The sequence below is a fragment of the Chelonus insularis genome, unplaced genomic scaffold (genome assembly GCF_013357705.1).
Source record: "Chelonus insularis isolate UGA/USDA-ARS -01 unplaced genomic scaffold, ASM1335770v1 contig_94_pilon, whole genome shotgun sequence".
NCBI lineage: Eukaryota > Metazoa > Arthropoda > Insecta > Hymenoptera > Braconidae > Chelonus > Chelonus insularis.
Window position 1 is genome coordinate 2,895,440 of NW_023276783.1, and position 21,963 is coordinate 2,917,402.

The 21,963-nt window shown below is 27.3% G+C and overlaps 4 protein-coding genes across 6 annotated transcripts; 2 read left to right on the forward strand and 2 right to left on the reverse strand.

Moving 5' to 3' along the window:
• The first annotated feature begins 435 nt into the window (after positions 1-435).
• RpL27 (ribosomal protein L27) lies at positions 436-2,325 on the forward strand. Of its 2 annotated transcripts, none has more exons than XM_035092900.1 (4): positions 436-523; positions 1,052-1,279; positions 1,359-1,495; positions 2,243-2,325. In XM_035092900.1, exons 2-4 carry the CDS (start codon positions 1,061-1,063, stop codon positions 2,289-2,291), a joined length of 405 nt encoding a protein of 134 aa, XP_034948791.1. In that variant the 5' UTR covers positions 436-523; positions 1,052-1,060; the 3' UTR covers positions 2,292-2,325. The 2 variants fall into 2 exon arrangements, with proteins under 2 accessions (XP_034948791.1, XP_034948792.1); XM_035092901.1 differs by having other exon boundaries at positions 509-550.
• Positions 2,326-2,398: 73 nt separating this feature from the next.
• DCTN2-p50 (dynactin subunit 2) lies at positions 2,399-4,392 on the reverse strand. The gene is made up of 7 exons (XM_035092898.1): positions 4,268-4,392; positions 4,105-4,176; positions 3,897-4,036; positions 3,692-3,803; positions 3,457-3,611; positions 2,807-3,324; positions 2,399-2,729 (listed from the first exon to the last, which is right to left on the reverse strand). The coding sequence occupies exons 1-7, from the start codon at positions 4,301-4,303 to the stop codon at positions 2,551-2,553; spliced, it is 1,212 nt and encodes a 403-aa protein (XP_034948789.1). The 5' UTR covers positions 4,304-4,392; the 3' UTR covers positions 2,399-2,550.
• Positions 4,393-5,233: 841 nt separating this feature from the next.
• Positions 5,234-7,758, reverse strand: LOC118072857 (uncharacterized). The gene is made up of 2 exons (XM_035092999.1): positions 6,142-7,758; positions 5,234-6,055 (listed from the first exon to the last, which is right to left on the reverse strand). The coding sequence occupies exons 1-2, from the start codon at positions 6,795-6,797 to the stop codon at positions 6,034-6,036; spliced, it is 678 nt and encodes a 225-aa protein (XP_034948890.1). The 5' UTR covers positions 6,798-7,758; the 3' UTR covers positions 5,234-6,033.
• A 2,828-nt stretch (positions 7,759-10,586) lies between these two features.
• On the forward strand, positions 10,587-21,533 carry Ip6k (Inositol hexakisphosphate kinase). Of its 2 annotated transcripts, XM_035092753.1 has the most exons (7): positions 10,587-11,367; positions 12,807-12,933; positions 15,688-15,820; positions 17,060-17,139; positions 18,250-18,425; positions 18,562-18,767; positions 19,049-21,533. In XM_035092753.1, the coding sequence occupies exons 1-7, from the start codon at positions 11,209-11,211 to the stop codon at positions 19,872-19,874; spliced, it is 1,707 nt and encodes a 568-aa protein (XP_034948644.1). In that variant the 5' UTR covers positions 10,587-11,208; the 3' UTR covers positions 19,875-21,533. The 2 variants fall into 2 exon arrangements, with proteins under 2 accessions (XP_034948644.1, XP_034948645.1); XM_035092754.1 differs by lacking the exons at positions 10,587-11,367; positions 12,807-12,933 and adding an exon at positions 15,063-15,611.
• The last annotated feature ends 430 nt before the right edge of the window (positions 21,534-21,963 follow it).

The window sequence follows — 21,963 nt, forward strand, 5'->3', positions numbered from 1 at the left end:
GCTGGGATTATCCTATCGATTTTTGAGAGGGTGGAGACACTTGTTGCGACGTATACGCATAATCACAAGTTGCTGTTGTTTTATTTACTTCCTTCTATTCTATAAATACCTGCAGCCGTGTTTATATTTTCTTTGCTTTGTATTCCTTTATTTATTTAAGTCAGGGAATATAATTTACCAATGACCTAGAAAATAAATTTTTATTGTCTTTTTTGTTAAATAAGAATGATTCATTTTGTTTACAAAATAATTTTTAATACTTTTTTAAATGTTATCTAGATTTATATTTAAATCCGAACGAAATAAAAATATTCTGATTTCCTTAACAGATTAATCGAAAATTGAATAATAGTCAATTAATAAAACCAGTTGATTCAAACTAGAAAATTTCAAATGTAGCGCTAAAATTTAAAAACATGGAAAAACGATTTGAGCGCCACTTTTGGTTTCCGGAGGTAATTTTTGAGCTGGTGTTCGGAGCAAAGTGAGGTTAAGTTCTTTTTCCGGTTTGTATAGCCGTGAGGTGCGTTGTTTTTATGGATAATTGAAAGTAATCAACTAACATCCAACTATTTTGTGATAAATTATTATAAGTATTGTATTCATAACATTCCATGATCCTTTCGGAATATATTTTTATAAAAATTTAATCTCCATTGTCCTCAGTATAAATGAAAATGCAATTACAAAGTCACTTTCCAACGATCCGTCAACATGTTACTATTCTTTGTTTATTGCAATAAATCTCTAACATTTTTTTTTATTAAGTAAATAGTATCAAGTGAAAAATTGATATTTTTTAAAAATTCAAGTTGATTAGAAAGCCAAATTAAGTGTTATAATTGTTAAGTGACAAGTCGAGGTTATACTTAAGTTCTTACCTGTTTATTTTCTCTTGTAACGAAGTGGTATACTTCAAATAATTTTTTTTTATTATTTCATAAGAGTTGAAAGTATTGCCTATTCATTTTAATTTATCAATTGGATGTGTTGATTAATCGTGTGTACTGAAAATTAATTAATTAAAATTAATCAACATTTTTGTTTATAGTTCGCCAAGATGGTGAAAATTATGAAGTCAGGGAAAGTCGTACTGGTCCTGAGTGGCCGGTACGCTGGACGTAAAGCTATTGTCATCAGGAATTACGATGATGGCACTACAGAAAGACAGTATGGTCATGCTCTTGTAGCAGGAATTGACCGTTACCCACGTAAAGTACACAAACGTATGGGTAAAGGAAAGATCCACAAAAGATCTAAGATCAAGCCCTTTATTAGAGTAAGTGATAATGATTAATGTACCGTAAAACTTTTAGTTTTCCTTATTTCGTCTATTATTATCCACAATTTGTTTTCAGGTTGTCAATTACAATCATCTAATGCCTACGAGATACACCGTTGATCTTCCTCTTGATAAAGTTACACCTAAAGACCTAAAAGACCCATTAAAAAGGAAGAAGGTCAGATTCCAGACTCGAGTCAAGTTTGAAGAAAGGTGAATTTTTCAATAAATTAATTAATTTTCGAGATCAAATAAATATTTATTTCTTGAAGTAATTACAACTATACGAATAATATTGAAATATTTCACTTAAGTAGAATTATTTAAAATACTGTAGGGAATTTTATTGCTTTTAGAAGTCCAAACAATTCAGTAATGCTATAAGTGGTGTTTACGAGTATTTCATAATTGTGTTCGTTACCTACAAGTGAATTTTTTTGTTTACTAATCTTATGCATAAAGTTGATTCTTAAATTAGATGTGCCAAATATTAAAAAACTAAAATGAACGAATTATAATAATTGAAATATATCAACGTAAATAAGTAAAATTAATTTTAAATCTAATCCAATTTCATCTAAATCAAAAGTTAACAACTTTATTTATTAAAGTTATCGTGATAAAAGTACCTGCTAAATGATAAGTTCCTCTATATAGACAAACTTTGCCGAAACTCTACTTTTTAATAGTCAAGTAAATTTTAGAAAGTTTCATAAAATAAAACATCCGTGCTATTATTTAAAGTTTATTTTCTCAACAACAAATAGAATAAAATCACTTCAAATTTCAGCATAAAATTGATCGGTTATGATACTTATCAATATTATAGATAAATGAATCTCATGAATGATTGAAAAAAAAATTTTATGTATCTATAAATATTTGAAGAAATGTATGTTAAAATTTTACTTTAGAAAATACCTTAAAATGATTAAAAATTTCATTTTTTCTTTGTTTCAGGTACAAAATGGGCAAAAATAAATGGTTTTTCCAAAAGCTGCGATTCTAATTGATTTAAATAAAACATTACTTTAAAATCAGAATGATTTTAATGAGTTATTATTTGTATTAATTATCCTTGTGTATATTGAATACAAAATTTATAAATCGAAATAATTATTTTGCATTCAATTAAGCATAATAGTAATGTTTAATATGTCAAATATTTACAGAGTGCAGTAACATGGTTAAATTTAATACTTGAAGCATTATTTTCGTAAAAAATGATAAATATGTAATTTGTTAGATAGTTATAGAGAATTAATTGATTATTTATTCAATTTCTGTATACGTTCCTCTAAACCAGAAATATTTTTATGGATGACTTGCATATTGGTCGCAAAACTATCTTGAATTCCTTCTAATAATGATTTATTGTTTTCTAAACTATTTTTAATTTGCGAATGCAGTTCTTCAAGTTGAGTCAATGATTTATTGAAATCTGCAGCTGAAATAGTTAAAATTGTAATTGGATTAGTTTTCATTATGTTTCAATCATATAAATATTGCAAACATTTATTATACCTCGACGATGGATTGAATTCAAAGCAATCATTCGATCTACAGTTTGTGGTAAAACTTGAGCTAAAGGTTCAGTTTTTTTGAAAATTTCATACATTTCATTGATTTTTTGTTCCCTTTCTGTATCCACTGGTAAAGAAGACTTTTTCTGGGCTACAGTGTCCATCCTGTGACTTAGTGTTGCTATTCTACCTTCCATTATTTCAACTTGAGAGCTATCCAATAATGCAGATTTAGCAGCAAGTTGTTGTACAGCTTCAATCACTCCTTGAGATTTAAGATTTTGTGAAAACTTGGCAAATTTATCATCGTTCGTTCCGATAACATGTTCTAATCTTGCTAATCGCTGTTCTAATTGTGCTACTCTTGCAGCTTCTTGCATTTTAGCTTTTTCCGGATAAAACATCATTTCGTATTTTAAAAATCCTGTAGCCTTTTCTTCAGGTAGATTTTCAGGTTTGTCGCTTGATTTCTCGGCTGATCCAATACTTTTAAATTCTTCTATTTGATGTACTAATTGTCTGCAAATAAAATGGTAAATAATTTTTTAAGAGTTCAATAACAATGTTTAGTATGATAGTGATAATATTAATAAATATCTGATATTTTCAATGATTTGAATATTAACAAAAAATGATGACAAATATAAATACTTGAGTCTTGTTCCTTGAGGATCAGTTAAAGTAGCAACCAGATCTGTACCAAGTGTTTCATCTAATTTTAAAATATTCAGTTGTTTTCCAGCTTCTTCTACTTGCGCAATAATATCTACTGCAGATTTTCTTTCTTTTTCTTCTTTAGCTTTTTCCTAAAATACAATTATTACTTTCATGAAGTTCATTTTATATCATAAATTGATTGAATAATATACATATTGTAGAAACAAACCTTCAGATCATTAACTTCATCATACAACTCTTTAATTTCACATTGCAGTCTCTGATATTTTTGTATCGGAGTTTCTTTTTCTCCTTCGCCGGGAAGTTCCCAGACTCCAAATCTGTAAAAATGCCAAAAATTTTACCGAAATCTAGGGTTTTATTCCAAAGTAAAAAATAGTTAATCTATATTTAGTTATCTAATGAATAATTACACTTCACTGTATCCAGTTCTTGGTTTTCTTGAAATTCGATCAGAAAAGTCTACACCTTTAGTGACAATATGCTTTCCTTTAAATTTATTAAAAGCTTCACTTGCACTGATGTGTAGTCGCTCAATAGAATCTGATTCATCCTATAGTAATTGTATGAAAGTAAATTATTTACAAAAGTAGAGAAATAATTGGATTTGTATTTACTTACTTCACTATAATTAGGAAATTGTTCAGATTCTGGTAAATCAGAGGTTTCATAAACATCAGCTTGATCATGGGCCTGTGAAGTGAAAAGATGACAAATTCATTTGTAATTAAAATTTTTATAATTTATATCACAGGTAATATAAGGACAGTTTCATATTACTTACAATTCCTGGAAGGTTAGCATATTTTGAATCAGCCATCGTTGTAAATTTGTTCTACTTTGCAAAATAGCTTCTGATTGTCGAAAATGACAACTCGGTGAATATAAAGTACAGAATATGTAACTTTATATGTCGATAGTGAAATAATATAACAAGGTCATCTATTATATTTCTTAGAACTATTTAATCAAAATTTTAACTCTTTTTATCTTCAGTTTGTATAAAATCCGAAAGATATCGCCATTTAAATTTTCTAAATGCCGGTAAGTATTCTACGCATGACCTGGAATATAAATATACGCGCGAAGGCAAAAATGTTGCACTAAAAAAGTGCCGTATGTTTCAACAAAAAATACTCATTTAAAATAGAATAAATTATTCATTAAAAAACATATTGTAAAGCATTTAACAAACAAATAATTATAGAATGATTTTTTCATTGGTGTTAGTTGCTATTGTTACATTAGCATGACAAATTGAATGATACTATAATAAAAGCTAAATTATTGCATTTTACTGCAAAATATAATGAAACAAATCTGCTTCACTTATTCTTCAAATTTATACATTATGTATTCTCTTCACATACGTTCAGTTGTATGTTAGATCTATCGATCTAACTATAAGAATTAAAAAACATAAAAATGAAAGTTGTTGAATTAAATAAATAATTAGAAACAAGTCAGATTGGTGTAATAATGAATGATATAATTCTTCAAATATATCAATTGAATATGAAAATATAATTCATTGATAAATATGTAATACAAGAAATGTGTTTCAATTTGATATAATTCAATGACATTTACATTTTAATTTCTTTTTACTACAATATAAATTATGTGATTTAATATTATAAACAATGATTGAATAAAATAAAGACAGCTCATAATTTTAGTAGAAACACATTTAACATCTTTCGGACAATTTTTGTTCAATTATTTAAAAGATATATTCGTCAAGGGACACATACATAGCATTCTTTCTTGCATAAGTAAATCATATTTGCGCCAAAATATATTTCCGACATTAAAACAAACGCATAGGTATTTCTATCAACAGATTTCTTTACTCTTTAGCCATTTAATCTTTCAAGTTTTGTATTGGAGCTCTAAACTTACATCAAGAGTATTGTCTTTTAACACATTCACTTTAGACATCTTTATCAAATTTTTAAGACCAGTTGAGAAAATTACTATTGAATACATTATCATTGATGCAAAATATATTTATAAAAACATGAAATAATGTTTTTTTTTATGAAAGAACTTGTTAAGCTTCATGATATTGGTTTTTTATAATACTGTGTAAATAAAAATCAATAAGATAATTATCGTCACCATAACTATGAAAAAAATTATTTGAATGATTATAATAACCAAAAAATGAAATTATATCGCATATTACAATAATCGTTAATTGAATTTCAGTATAATAATCAATTTGACTGCGGCTCAGTTTGTTTTATTCGATGAAATCACAGGAAGTGTTCATCATCTAACAGACATCAAGATATACAATTATCTATTACATCATCATTTCGCAAATCCAGGAGAGCACTTATAAATAATTCATTACACCCCAAGTTGAATATTATTGCTTGCTTAAATTTTTCTACCTCCTCCTCTGACTCCCATAACCAGTATAAAAATTTGGAACATTCATACTTCATTCGAACTATGTCTTGTGCCCATTTGTGCCGTATTCTATACATTTGGCTAATTGGAAATTTGAGATTTTTAAAATAATCCTTGCATTTTTTTTTTTCCTCATCGGTGTCGAATTTCCAATCTAAAAATTTATCGAACGAATTATAATCTTGTTTTCTGATAAAAAATTCACAAATGTTTATGTCATTTAGATTTTTTTTTACGAACTGCTTTTCTTCGAGTGTGCTACCTTGCCAGTCTAGAAATTTATCAATCAAATCAAATTGACCTGTACTAATAAGTTTCATCAGAGCGTCTCTTTTTTTCTTAAATATTTGCTTTTCTTCTTCAGTTTGAAACATTTCATCTGCAAACTCATCTAATTGTTCGAATTGATTTTTCATTATTAATTCATCATATGAATGCATTCCGAGTTCTATCAACTCATTTCTGCAAACTGCAGTAGCTGGATCATTGAGTATTAATTTAAGGCTATTTAAATCCCACATATTTATTAAATTACTAACAAAATCATAACCAAAGGTTACAGGTTCCATCGTCCTTTTAACAGATTCTGGAATCATCAACCAGACTTCATGCAGTAAATCTCGATATTTGCTCATATTTAGGGGATAACCCAAGTAGTGATCTTCAAGCATTCTATCTGTAATTGCATCCAAGAACTCACATTGCATATCACTATTATCATCATGATATTGTATTATATCTTTAACAACGGGTATAAAAAGTTTCTGCCATGGCCATGTAGACAACAGCATAAATAAAATCTCATCTTTGGTATCAAGAAAGTTGAAATGGTCGACTTCCAATGCATCTCTTTGTATACGTTCGTTAAAAAATTTCCTCTTTTGATCTTCAGTCATCTGATTTAGTAGAAGTATGCATATTTCTACATACTGGGTTGATTTGTAATTTTTTATATTTTGACAACTATTTTCATAACAATAAAAATGATTTCGTAATACAGCAATACGAGCACATTGTAACACACTTTCATATCTTTCTTTAGTCGTAAGTTTTTCCCAGAAATATTTCGCAACAAGGTAACTCCCTTGGTATATTGATAATCGTAAGTTGTTCTCCTCTGTTGATCGATTTGGATTGTATATCAGATTAAACTCGTGTATATCTTCTCTATCCAAATTACGTACGTAACTATGCCAATATGCTGTAATATGTTGATCCAAATTCTCATAAATGACACCACTGTCTTATGTATCCCAATCGGTAGTTTATTCCACAAATGTTCAATGCAATCTCTTACTCCAAAATTGCATGCAAAATCGTAGAGTTGAATGACATTAATTTTTGGATTGTTCAACCAATATGATTTAAATGTTTCAACTGGATCCACAGTTCCGTAGGGTGTCCAACATATTTGATTAATACAATTGACTGCTTGGTCTCGTAGTCCGTATTGATACTTGATACATTGATACCAATTTAATATTGTTTCTCCTAACATCTTTATAATATGCATCAGATCAATTTCTACATTCTTTGGTAATAGATCTTTATTCCATTCATCCATTAACATCTTAACTACTTCACCCCATTCTCTTCGAACGTCATGATCTGAATTGAACGTGTCACAAATTTTAAAAAACTCTACAACTTCATTTGCAACTTGTTTTTTCTGCCAAAATAAGATCGCAACCCTTAATAATGCTATGTATTGCAGATTAAATTGAAGTTCATATTGCATTTTTGATGACTTTGTTATATATGTGATTTTATTAAAATATTCATAACCTCGCGAATGTGTAATATATTTGGGCACGTGCGAAAATTGCTATCAGCGGTAAGATTTTATTACTGATAAGAATTTGCATGTCCCTACAAGATGTCACTACAATATTTTTCCAAGTCAGTAGCCAGAAAACAGAAAAAAGAGATTATCCCAGACCTAATTACTCATTTGTAACATGAAAAAATAAGAAATAAATGGCGCCAATTAATAATCGCAGAATTAAGAAAAATGTGGAATCTCCTATCATCTTCAGCATTGGAAGTTCTTGTAATTCATCTTGTCTTGAAATTAAGGGAAAAAATTAGTAGAATGTACACGACATCGTATGGCATTGTGGATGTCGTAAAGATCTTTGAAACATTTTGGTTGAGTAATAAAAATCTTTCAATCATTTCAGTATTTCCTATTGTAGTAACTAAGGTTCTAAAGTTGTTGGGTGAATAGCAGTTGCTTTACCAATCCCAAAACTAGCTTTGGTAAGTAGAATCGTTTTACCTGAAACACCATTTTAAGTTGGATTATTTCATTTAACTTTATTAAATAAAGTGATGACTGATTGGATCATAACTAAAACACTGAAACATCTCAGTTCATCTAAGTTCTAAACTACTAAATGTGAGATGAGAAACAAAAAAAAACTTCTTCTGTTTGTAAATAGATTCTAAATAATTAGTTAAATATCAACTGTTAGATTAATTATTCTATGCAAGACTACAACTAAAGATAGATAAATCAAAGTTTAACAATTTGTTGAAATTTATAATAACGATTAAAATAATTCAAATTTTAAGTAATTATTGTAAGAAAGTTTATTACATTATACGAAGCTGAACAAATCTAATGTCAGAAAAGAACAGAATAGTAGGGAGAATTCAATGCTATGGGTGGAGTTTAACGAATGGAGTAAACTGTAGAGCTAAAGTTGACGCCCAATTTACCCTATTCATCACTCATACTAGTAGAACATTAGTATTTCTATTTTAACATTATTTCTGAAAGAACAGCAGTAATTATAATCATTTCATTCCACATATAAATTAATATATATTATTAAAATTTTTTAAATATTATAGAAGTTACTATCAATTTGTGTAATAATTCTTAACTTTCAATATTGAATCAGTCTTTTTTATCAATATTTTCCATTCTTGAGTCTTGAATTTGTTGCCTACAGAGTTGTTTTTTTATTTTGCTAAACATTAATAATTAGAAAGATAAATTAATAAGGAAGAAAGTTTCAAAACGTTTTATTTTTTGTGTAATTTTTTTCTGTTAAATAAATATAGTTTATTTTATTTTCATTTAGTAACCAAACCTTTAGTTTTATGACCAACTATACAGTGATTTATATTAATTATTTTATATTAATATGTTAAAAAAAATGTATTATTTGAAATAATAAGTATACCTGGAACTGGTATCATATTTCACCTGTAACTGAATGTCTATTTCATTAAATAGCCATAAAATTTGCTTCAAGTAATAATTTGCTGCTCATTTTCTTTAAAGTTCATCAGTGGAACCAATTTACGTATGAATTCTAGTGATCATTTCATTCGATTTCCATACTTATTAAGAAAAATACGATATGGTGGAAATGGCGAATCTAAATATTGTGTGAAATATTCATACGCCTTCAATTTAATTACAAGAAAGTAAAACCAAATACATTAAATGTATGATATTAACAATTAGTATCTCAACATTATTTTAATTTCATATTATTTACTTGTAAATCGTTTATTGGTCTCTTTTTCTAGACATTCGAAAAACATTTCATCTCTTAGATTGTCTGGTTTGTTAGCTAAACATTCTATACTGGGGTATGCTCCAAATTTTTGTACGCAATTGTTTATATTTATTATGAATACATTTTAACTTTTTACGAAGTTGTTTATACTTTTCATTTCATTTACAAGTCTCTTCTGAAGACCTTTCTTTTTTTTATACTTATACTTAGTATCACCTAAACAAAAAAATTATATTTAAAATTCATTTACATGTTTTAAATGAATAAATAAAACAATTAATATAAAATTACCCATCCATCCATACATACCAGTATTCATCAGTACAGTTTTGATCGTGTGGTGTTTCATCAAAATGATATAATTATAAATTATTTTTCATTAACAATTAATAAATTTTGATATCTCTATACATAAATAAAAATAAATGATAGAATTCATATTTCGCATAGTTCTGATAATTCTTTAAAATGTGTTTTTCCACAGTATTTAAGCAACAATAGTTGTTGATATTTACTGGGTGGAAATTGAAAGCATCTAATTTTATCTGCAAAACTGATTTGACAGTTAATTGCATGACAGTAATCCATAATTAATCACTTTTTAATTGTTAAACTGTAATTCATACAACTTTGTCGATTTGTGTTTTTTAAACTCAAGCTCACAAGGTACATTCGTCACTAACACGCGGGTCGTACCCATTCCACTTCCGCTCCTACATGTTTATTCTCAAGATGGCCGCCCTCAGTCCGATACCGTTCCCACTGACGAACTTTGCTTAGCGTCCAGAAGTAGAAATGTCCTGTATGTAAAAAGACACCAAACAAATGCTAAATGTATATAGTTATCTCTTTTAAAGACGCCAGAATCGTGCACAAGCGTCAAATATAAGTAAAAAAGAGACGCATGGATGTTTGTACTTATTGTGTATATATGCATTTAATATTTTTTCTAAATACACTTACATCCATTAGTTAAAAATAAATTGATTGATTCGAATAAACGCGGATAGCACGCATGTAGAATTGACTTGAGGTGACAAAGTCATGCTTCTCTGGTAAAAGCCACTTCATTTATACTAGGAAAATCAATGTAACGCCTCTAGTATTGAAGTAGGAAGATAAAGAAATGTAGAACGACGCTCTGGAACCTACTATGAAGTAGGGTTGTGGCATATGTAAAAAGAACGTCGATCCATACTAGTTTGGAGGCCAAAGAAATCTATAGTTGAGGATCCCTGGTTATCTTTTATATCATGATTTCTTCCTGACTGTCATCATATCGTCATTGTTTTGTGTCTCATAACCCCCACTTTTACAGCTGATACGATAAGAGAGTTAATAGTCGTATGTCGGGAACGGAGTGTTCAGTTGATCAAAAAACTACGTGCGAGTGTGATTGGAAAAAGTGATAATTTGCGAGAGTGCTATACAGTGCTTTGTGTGTGACTATAATGCTATAAACCTTGATAATTTTGCAAGTTTTAAATAGAGTAATAAAAGAAGTATTAAGTGAGTTAAATTTTCTGAGAAAATAAGTGCAAAACTGTTATTTTATCCTTTCACTTTGTTCTGACTATTGATTCTCTCAGTACATTTCCACATATAGATGTCCAAAACAAACGATAAATTTGTTGGATTTTTATAATGCTGTAAAAATACAGTGTGGAGTTGGGAAGAGACGAGAAATTAAATTCAATATATATACTGTTTATAAAAATACCAAAATTTATTTAAAAGAGTTGTTTTTTGTTATCAATAAAAACTGTAAGTTGGCATGGTATACCTGACGAGTGCTTGGGGTATGGGAGAGACTGATCCTCAGTGTTTGAACACCAACTCATCCCCAATTTCATCCTCAACATCTTCAACATCAGCTAGTGCTTTTCTTCAAGAAAATGACGAAGAAGTTGCTCTTCACCCACTCAATAATCAGGTGAGCACATTTCTGCTCATTTTTATTCCATGATGATGATTATTGCATCAGATGATACTTTTATTGATAATCTGTTCATTTTTAATAATATTAACAATTTATTATCAATATTTGTGTATGTGAAATGAGAGATTCTATTCATTTAATTGATTAAATACGCAAGCAGTCTTATTGTTAAGTCTTCCTTGACGTCAGTTCGGGCACGTGTCATAACAAATCGTTAATACATTTTGTTCACTTTATTCCATTTAAATCTCCAAAAGCTTAGACCCCAGTCTTATAGGTTTTGGCTTATACTACAATAGTATTTATTACCTATATATAATTGGTATTGTAAAAGATCATAAAAATGGAAAATTTATCAGTAATTCTGCAAATTATTATTCAATGGCCATAAACTTGACTGCAGCTATGTTGATAATTTGTTTTCATAATGAATTATGTATTGTGTAATACATGTCAATCTATTATAGATTAAACATCAATTATTTATAAATAATTCATTAATTAATATGAATAATTAATTTTATTACATTCTTTACCTAATTATTGGATTTTCTTTCAGCTTCATTGTCTAACAATTTATTTAATTTACTATTTTTTTCTTTTAATCACTTGTATGCTAAAATATACGATTCATCAAGCAATAAGTACTCATTGTTAATACAATTTTTAATTTATTCAGATTATATTTTCTTTCTCACAATGTTCTCTGAATAGTAAAAATTTCATGCGTTTTAGGTATTAGTTTAAACTTCTTGTTCTTGAAAAAGTTTTTTAAAACTATCCGCTAATGTCAACAAAGATAATATCTAATTAAGGCCATGCAAATATTATTTTGTAATTTTTTTTTATTATTTAATTTATTCAAATGTTATTAAGTTATTAAATGGATATAATATTAATCAGTGATTTTGATTTATTTATAAATGTTATAACTAGTGTTAAAAATCATAAAATAAAATATTTTATGTTATTTTAAGTTAAATGTTACTTTTTTATTGCTGTATTCCAGGTCACTTTCTTTCTTGATAAAATGGTTTTTTTTCTTCTTTATTTTTTCAGTAAATATTTAAATATGGATATTTCTAAACATTGAATTCTCTTTCTTAAAATAATATATAATACTGTTTTATAAAAGTGATATTCACCGAGTTATATTAAGATACAAAGAGAATCTGACGATGAATGAAATTTTGTGTTCCGTTATTTGTGTCATCCATGTTACTGAATCGAGAAGTTCGTGGTAATTCGCCCAAGTTGGATTCTATTGCTTCCATTACTATTTGGGACAAACTGTATTCTTTGACCTACATTTTTATTTTTAATTTAAGATGGAAACATAGTTGCAATAGTTAGTGTACTATTGACTTATTTTATAGTATTTAATTAAGAAAAAAAAACAAATGTTATCAATTTTTTTTCTTTCTTTTCATTAGGTTGGAGGACATACTCGTCTGTTACTTCTCAACCAGAGCACCATATGTAAACCACTGAATAAAAGAGAACTGGATTTCTATCGTAACATTCCTCAAGATATACAAATGTTTGTTCCTAAATTTAAAGGTAAGATATTTATTTTAAAAAAATGATGATAATTAAAATAAGTTTTAATATTACTTACAGTTTATTGTTCACTTTTGAATAATTTATTTTTCGCATTTTTGAAATGTATTATTTAAAGACTTATCATATGTATGAATTGATTAATATTTACTGTTAGTCATGATAATAAACACATTAATTAGGGTCTATTTAGTTTTTATTTATTGTAGAATTAAAATTACCAAGCATTATAATATTAATCTCGTTGATTTAATAAGTCTTTAAAAAATATTGCGTCGTTGAATTCTTAAAGATTAGAATCTTTTTTTAACACTTAATTATCTTTGTATAATCACCAAGAATATCTTATCACGATTTTATAGAATATTCTTGAGTTTTAAATTTAACTCGACTTGGAATCGTTATAATTGATATCATTCTTTGTTTCTTGTTATTTGCTACTTTAATCGTTGTTATTATTTTAATAATAATTATTTTTTCTTATTATTATTATAATCATTGTTATTGTTATAATTGTTACTTCATGGCAAATAAATTATTTTTATGATTTTTTGTGATCTTTTCCTCATTATAATGTAATATTGAATAAAAAAAAAATCTTGACCAATATTATTATCTTTCCGTTTGTGTATCATATCACGTCATTATTTATTGACATTCACTTTCAATGTCCTGACGTCATCATCACGCTATAAGTTTCTGACGTAGTAAATCATTCATTCGCTAAATTATTAGTTAATTATAGTGAGGTACTCCTCATCAATTAAATGTCACTGTGGTGTGATTAATTATGGAAATATCTTTTTTTTTTATTTAGGTAAGTATATCATTATTCAATTTATAATTTCGGGTTTTTTTTATCTGATATTGAATTCTTGAGAAGATTTAATGTCAATTCATTTTTTTAATGATATATAACAATATTATGAAAGAAAACTACTATAAAAAGTATGGATATAAATTAATGTATATTAAATAATAATAAATTATTGTTGGATTCTTGATTTATCCAAACGTTAATTCAACTACAACTTAAGTGTTTAGTCAATGCTAGAACTTTTCAATCTGTGGAGCAGAGCTTCACTGTTCAAGTTCAAAATTTAGTCTACGGGTTTTTGCAAAAAGGTGCCTATTTACATTGGTGTTCGGACCATGATGAGAGTCGACACGTCACAAAAAGATAAACCTTTGGGAAAGTCTTGGGACTGTTAAGCGTTTTGGAAAAACTCTTTCTGTAAAGTAATTTACGTAAAAGGTCTTTAAAATCAAATTTTCGGGAATTATAAACTTAATGTAGTAATGAACATTTTAAGGGTGTAGTTTTTGTTATAAAAGAGAAAGTTTAACTAACATAAAAAATTTCATTACTAGACTCGGGTATACAACATTATTATTAAATTGATATAGAAAGGCTTTTTAGTTAATTATTTCAGAGATGTGAAGTCGAAAAATCAAAATACTCTTATCAATTAATTATAATATAATGAATTATACACACTTTTATCAAAGTATTGATTTTCATTTCATTCATTCTTTATAGAGCACTTAAGTAAATTATTTTATTATATAAGTTAAATACATAGTTTTATCAACTATTGATAAAATCTGAAAGAATTTTTTTTTAGAATTAAATAATAAAGCTATCGTTGATATTAATCTTGATTCAGTAAACTATCCATTCAATTTGAAAATTAAAAAAAAAGAAACATGCTTGAAGTGCATAAAGATTATAAATAATATTTATTGCTATAATTATTTGCAAATTATTATTATATTATATACTTAAGATTGAATTTATAAAATTAGTAAACAATGTACCACTATTATTATACAGACTTATTATTAAAAATCATTATTTCATTACACAAAGTATAATATTATATTATATAAAAAAATTATCAATAATTAAACAACTATTAAGTATATTAAAGTAATGAATTTTTTCTTAAAATTAATAATGGAAAAATTTCATTAAAATTCTGTTAACTCCTAGGGAAAATATCTTGATGATAAATTTAACGATACTAATATTAGTTTTCCCCATTTCACCTATACTTAGCACAATATTTCTTTCTCTATTTTTTCCCTATTATTTCCAAAATTATAATTTTCCTAAATTTATGACATGAGTATATAAATAACTATTAAAAAAAACTCTTTTAATATAAATTATTATTAAAAATAATAACAAAAAAAAAATTATTCATTTATTTTTGATGGCAAAACAAGGTAATCAAGTTTCTGTTTACCTACTACCGAAAATGCAATAACCAAAATTTCCGGTTCAGAAGATGGTCAATAATATAGATTCTATATATACTTTCAAGGTAGTTTTCTTTAACTCAAATACTTTGCAACTGCAGTTAATGAGCTATAACGTCCAATGGCATTTAGTCAAATTTGACAGGAAGTATCTCCATTTAATATAGTAATATTTCAATCATTACTAGTCATTATTTTATAATATAGTATCAACCCTTAAATATATAAAATTCATAATTTTTCAATGCAATTTTTCTTAAAATAAAAAATTCTGAAAAAATATGAAATTTGTAGCAAATAATGTTATCGAAAAGATGGATATGTCAATGAAATACTACAAAGTTGGTACTGCATTGTTTATGGCGTTCTATTGTATAGTAAATTTATCATGATCATTATCCTCCTAATAAATTCAGGTAGATGGTTTAATATAAAATAGTGTAACAATTCAATCAGTGAAATAAAAATTAACCAAAAGTGCTGATGTTTCAGGTGTTATTCAAGCTTCAAGTAGTTGTGGAGAAGTAGAAAAGCGATACAGTCCAAGTTTCAGGGATCCAGATAACCATAATCAATCTCAAGTTGGCAAAGGATCGACTAAGCGGAAACGTGACGATGTTCTTAGGTAAAAAATTCAATAAATATCTCTTCAATCATCCCTTAAGAAGGTTTTTTTATATTTTTTATTTATTAATTTATCCAAGTGTATGTTTTTTAAAGTAATTAAACAATTGATTAAGAAATATTTAATGATTGAATAATAATAATAATAATAATAAAATTATCATTGATTACATAAGAAAAAAAAATTGATTAGAATTTTAAAAATAAAACGAGAAGCCCAGTGTACGGGTGAATAATGTGAGTTTAGAAAAATAACGTCAACTTGCAGTAGGGGCACACAAATTTGTGCAGTACGACAGCACGACAGCACGACTGCTGCTGATCACGCACACAACCTGTGGCTCTCGTGGTGGCCCATTTACTTCGTGAGACGAAGAGTCTCATCTCTCAATTGTCAGTCTGTCGGTCGCGAGCCAACCAGAGTGCCTTGCCTGTGACATAACAAAGGCGAACCGCAAAAAAGGGCCGTTTTCCCTTGGTACAATACTGCTCATTTTATACTCTGAAACAATATACACCGCAATCAATTCCTATATTTTATTTTCCTTCTATATGTAATAATATTTTTTTTTACTTTCTCTTTTTTTTTTTTTATTTTTTTCATTTCTCATAACTTTTCTCCTTACTTTCCTCCTTTCCCTATTCAAATCTACGAGTATATAACTCACTTTTCTATTTATTACATAGATTTATACATGTGAATTATTTTCATTCATTTTATTAACTGGTTCATAAGTTTTATATTAATTTCCATTTTTACGGCATCATCATTTTTCTCTAATGATATAATGGTTTTTATTATTTATAACTTATTAATCTAACTAAAGTTCTTAATTAATATGAATTACTTTTAAATTTATAACTAGTGTGATATCTCATTTTTTATTATGTATAGCATATAAAAGTATATATAAATAATAAAAATAAAATTTTAACATTAGAGTATATAATAATGAATAAATATTAATGCATTGCGATACTTATTGTATTTTATCCCTTATATTTTTTCAAATAGAATATATTATTATTATTAATTTTATTTATTGATAGTAAAAAATAATTTTTTGCTAAATAAAATGCTATATAATGAAATAATCAATAAGATAAACGTCTATGATCTAAGTATAAATGTGTAGTCAAATAATTATATTAAAATCCAATTAATCTCATAGTAATATAGTTATTAATATTAAGAGATAAATGATAATAATATTAATATAAATTATTAACATTTTTACAGAATGAAAATTCACCGTAAAAATAGTACGGTGGACGTATTGAAACCTGGATCACATTTGGATAGCGGCTCTAATAAACAATGTATCCTTCTTACACACATAAAAAATAATTTGGTTGAATATTGAGTCAATATGTTTCATCAGTTCAATAGATTTGTTAATTGCAGAGGTAGATAAATTAGACTCTTAGGAGTCAGATCAGCTCCCATCATTTCTGTCAGAGGAAGTGAAAGAGACTCCAATTCTCCATTGAAAACTTACATAAGTTTTTCTCTCTTAGATCCCAAAAAGTCAGAGTTTGGTCACCTCTGATTTATATAACTGGTAATTTAAATGAAAATGTTCACAATAACATAACAAGGGATTATTATTTGAATGTTATAAAATGTAGATTAGGTTTAGGAAAAAGATTGAGTATTGTATTATGAATATGGGTCAACGGAACGAAAGTTTTAAATAGCTGGATTATGTTAATTTTTATTTCGAAAAAAAAAACAAAGCATTGTTTGTTAAATAATTAAATCTTTAAGAAAAAATGAACGGTAAAATTAAATAATAATTGAGAATGTTAAATTAGTAAGATGAAATCAACTTTAGTTTTTATTTTTAAATAATTAAAAGTCAGTATTACTTGATAAGAGAGAATATAGTTGTACTCTGATACAATCAATAATAATTTTAAGTTGAAAAGTATTTTTTCTAGTAGTGTATTGTATTTATGATTCAAAGATATTATTAAAAACAATAAAATTTAATAGTTTTTGTAATTTACAAAACATTATTATGTACTTTTGTTAATAGGATGAATAATATAAATCAAATTAATTTTTATTTTATCGAGTAAATCAAATTTATAACTCTATTATTTGTATAGTAAATAAAAACTCCTAAAATCTGAAGTATTGAATTTTTAATTATTATAGTTTTTATGTGAAAAATTTCTGGTAGGTTAATGTTAGAATTAATTTTAGTTAGATACTTCTGATACATTTTAGTAAATACTAATCAATCAACAGGGTTTTGGATTTAATTTATTTTAATAATATATTTTTTATTTAATATCTTCTTCAGAATCTTAAAACTATTCGAAAGAATTTGACTAGACCTTGAACTATATTAATTTTGTTTTAAATATTTTTATTAGAATCTAAAAAAGAAAATATTCTATAAATTCCTTAATGGTAAAAAATAGATTTTTTATTATTGGAAAATATTACGTCATGTTACACCCACCCGTGTATATTGGATCTTAAAATGGGTACAAGACAACACGGGGACGACGCTTCTGCAGAGAAACGTAATAAACAAATAGCCAAATGTGCGGCAAGCACATCTGCGTCTTTAGGTGTGCGGTTGTGTGGCATGCAGGTGAGCTAATTATCTAAAGTAATTAACGTAATCATTATTAAATAATCCATATAATAAAACAAATTTATTTATGTGAAAAATTCAAGATAGAAAATAAAAAAAATAAATTAAATAAATATCATAATTCTCTGTTTAGGTTTATCAAGCAGACACTGATCATTATGTGAAGAGAGATAAATACTGGGGTCGAGAGCTCAACGAGGAAGGTTTCAAAGCTGCACTCTACCGCTTCTTCCACAATGGTTACTGCTTGAGAACTCACGTGATCCAACGGGTAATCGCCCGATTAGAAAGTCTTCGTCGGGCCATCGAGAGACAAAGCAGCTATCGTTTTTATTCTTGGTAAGTTTTCATCCACGTAATTATCAGTCAATAAAAAAAATATCAAAAAGCCTCACAAATTCGTAACGACACAATGAGTAGAAATGCATCATACGATTCCACCAGTGCAATAGGGAAAATCGTGTAATATTCAACAGCCTCCGGACTGCTGAAGGGCGCGATCAAGGCCTCTCATCATCTCTCTTACTCTCACGGTCAAGTCTCTTTAAGCATTAAAGATTAACAACGATGCTATCAACACTTAAACACATCAAATTCACGTACTTTATTTTCTATTTCAGTTCCCTGCTAGTTGTTTACGAAGGATACGTGATTGAAGACTATTCTAATCGCTCAAGAAGTCCTTTAACAACATTAGGAGTTGAAGAAGAGTCCAATGAATCACTTAGTTTCACTGAAAATCTTACACATGATTCTGATGGATATTTAGATGGAAGTCAAAGTAATGCATCGACGGATTATCATCTTAGTCATGATGAAGTCAACCAATTGACCCTTCATCGAGCATTTGGTGAAGCTGCTGCACGGGGAGCTAAAAATGCTACAGGATTTTATCCAATCAATGAGGAAACTGTTTTCATGGATCCACCTTCTGATTTAATTAATGCCACTGTCGTGCCAAGTCAGGACTACGATAATTGGATTGGTTCGTCATTTGGAAATGAAAGCAATAATAGCGGAAATATCAGTACTTCAAGTAGTAGCAGTAGTAGTAGTGATAGTGGCAATGAATATTGTTGTGTTGGTCAACATACAATCACTAACTCGGATGACATCAGTTCCGATTTAGACCTAGGTGGAAAATGTTCATTGAAGAGAACACGATCAAGACATCGATTAAGTATTTATGAAGGTCAAGATCACCAAGAAGAAGAACTTAAATGTGCTACCAAAAGGCTGAGAATAAAAAGCGATCATACAGATACGCCAGAAAATTCTATGGTTGATGTTAGGATGATCGATTTCGCTCATACAACTGTAGGTACTTCTAATCCTGTTTTAGCGTGTCCTTCGAATACTACTGTTCATCAAGGACCTGACTGTGGTTTTCTCACTGGTCTTGATAGCCTAAAACGATTATTAATGGAAATTTCGTCTGAAGGTTAATAGAAACATCAAGAGAACTTTTTTATAAAGTATAGGATCATCAAGAAGATGCTATGATTCATCTTTAAATACGAATTTTGCTCATGTCATCGATTGCGGTATTAATTAATTATGGATTCTAATATCGATAGTCTGAGGTGATAACTAAGGCAGTGAGAACTGAAATTTAAATTTAAATGAAAATAATAACAAGTTTATTTATTTTCATTACAAATAAAAGGAGGAAATATTGTATATTTTCTCTGTGAAAGATAAGTCAAAATAATGAAGATAAAAATTTGTTCATTAGAAATGTTGCCACGTATGTTGAGTCATCTAATTGCTGGCAGTATGCCATGCACCGATGAGGCTGAAGAAGGGTATTAAAAGATTATTAGATGAATCATTTAAACTACCAATCTTGCGACTGCGTTATTGGTCTGGAACGAAGTGGATTATTCCAGAATTGTCTCTTAGCTTTGTGGAACATAAGAATCATTCCACATAAGATCAAAGAGTTCCTTTAGAATAATATTTCTTTCGTTATTTTTTATTTTGCGATAACTAATTCGACACAAATATTGCTAGAAAAAAACTTAATCATACTAACGTGATTCCTTTATTTATTATCGTACTAATTGAAATACATTTTATTGTTGACAGATGTATAGAATAATTTTGGCTCGAATTATCTTGTATATATTGTAAAAATTAATATAAATTAATTAGGACAAACCAATTATGGAAGCAAGAGAGATGTACATGAAAAGTACGTTTTTCTTTAAAAAACAAAGTAATAATAAAAGGAAATCTACCGTGATATTTTTCATGAAACCGTGTGTTGGGTCATGATTTAGAGTTCATAAAAATATAAATAATTATATAATTTTTATTGTAGCTTATATTCAAATTAAAACGAAAAAACCGTTCTACTCAACAATTATAATATTTATTATGCGCGGGCAAAGTGATATAATACAATTTAAAGATAATAATGAGCTAAAGTGCTCAAAATATTAAAAATAGGTCTCATTATGTTAGGAAGCATTGATGCAAAATAATATTTGGGTGTTCATGGTTCAAAATAATTTTAAAGAGAAATAGATATTAGATTGTAGAATCATAGCCAGTTCCGGTACAAATGAAATAAATATATATGTGCATAAATATCTGTATGTTCCTCAATAATACAAATTATAATATTAATTAAAAAATCAGCATATTTTTCATTCATAAGCATCTGAAATAATCGCATTCACGTGTCCATATCGTTTAAAAATACATTTTTGGTATCTAAGGAATATGTGTAAATTAAAAAAAGAAGTTATATTGATATAAAAATTAAGATACTAAAAAAAACCGAGATAACTGTGCTTTTGAACAATAAATGTACAAAATGCCTTTGATTCCAACACAGTTATACGATTCACATTTCTTTGTCCGCATCATAAAAAAATTATCGTGATAGCTTCTAGTGCTTTAATTTATTTAATTCATTTAAATAAAACGTGATTAAATATGATTGTACTAAAAAATTTGTGACTATTGATTAATAGTTGTTTTTTTTTATTTAGAAAAATTTATAAAATTTTTCGCCAAGATTTTAGTCTTCTGTATGCATTTACAAAATTATTCCGTGGGATGAATAATTTTGTGTATTATTAATAAATTTAATATGGTGACGTGAATAGTTTTTTAGAAAAAAATTTTTTTTTGTAAATCATTTTTATTAATTAATAATAATAATAATTTTTTAGTTAATAAATTTAGCTAATTAAAAAATTAATGAATTAATTGATAATATGATTGAAAATTAGTTAGGTAACTAAACAATAACAAAAGCATGTCGAATGATTTGTTATAAATAAAAGTCAAGAGAAAAATGAAGAAAAGTTTTAACCAATTCCTTTTTGTTAATTAAATTTAATTTATATCAATTAATAGCTTTGATAATGAGAAATTTTGTAACCTAGTTTTTAAAATTTCTTCGAGTGTTAGTTAAGTGAAAATAATTTTGTTAATAAAATTCACTATACAATAATTTTTTAATAACAAAATTGTACAATAAGATTATACGGAAAATAAATTGATAAATTTCAATTGAATATAT

What these genes read in the sequence shown, in the direction of transcription:
- RpL27 (XM_035092900.1), top strand. Translation starts at nt 1,061, where the DNA reads ATGGTGAAAATTATGAAGTCAGGGAAAGTCGTACTGGTCCTGAGTGGC. An exon ending in AGATCAAGCCCTTTATTAGA is followed by an intron (nt 1,280 to 1,358) that starts GTAAGTGATAAT and finishes ATTTGTTTTCAG; the next exon opens with GTTGTCAATTACAATCATCT. An exon ending in CGAGTCAAGTTTGAAGAAAG is followed by an intron (nt 1,496 to 2,242) that starts GTGAATTTTTCA and finishes TCTTTGTTTCAG; the next exon opens with GTACAAAATGGGCAAAAATA.
- DCTN2-p50 (XM_035092898.1), bottom strand. Translation starts at nt 4,303, where the DNA reads ATGGCTGATTCAAAATATGCTAACCTTCCAGGAATT. An exon ending in CCTCAAGGAACAAGACTCAA is followed by an intron (nt 3,325 to 3,456) that starts GTATTTATATTT and finishes TTTTATTTGCAG; the next exon opens with ACAATTAGTACATCAAATAG. An exon ending in GAATTCAATCCATCGTCGAG is followed by an intron (nt 2,730 to 2,806) that starts GTATAATAAATG and finishes TAACTATTTCAG; the next exon opens with CTGCAGATTTCAATAAATCA.
- LOC118072857 (XM_035092999.1), bottom strand. Translation starts at nt 6,797, where the DNA reads ATGACTGAAGATCAAAAGAGGAAATTTTTTAACGAACGTATACAAAGA. An exon ending in AGCACACTCGAAGAAAAGCA is followed by an intron (nt 6,056 to 6,141) that starts GTTCGTAAAAAA and finishes ATAAATTTTTAG; the next exon opens with ATTGGAAATTCGACACCGAT.
- Ip6k (XM_035092753.1), top strand. Translation starts at nt 11,209, where the DNA reads ATGGTATACCTGACGAGTGCTTGGGGTATGGGAGAGACTGATCCTCAG. An exon ending in TAGCGGCTCTAATAAACAAT is followed by an intron (nt 17,140 to 18,249) that starts GTATCCTTCTTA and finishes GGTAAAAAATAG; the next exon opens with ATTTTTTATTATTGGAAAAT. An exon ending in TGCGGTTGTGTGGCATGCAG is followed by an intron (nt 18,426 to 18,561) that starts GTGAGCTAATTA and finishes TTCTCTGTTTAG; the next exon opens with GTTTATCAAGCAGACACTGA.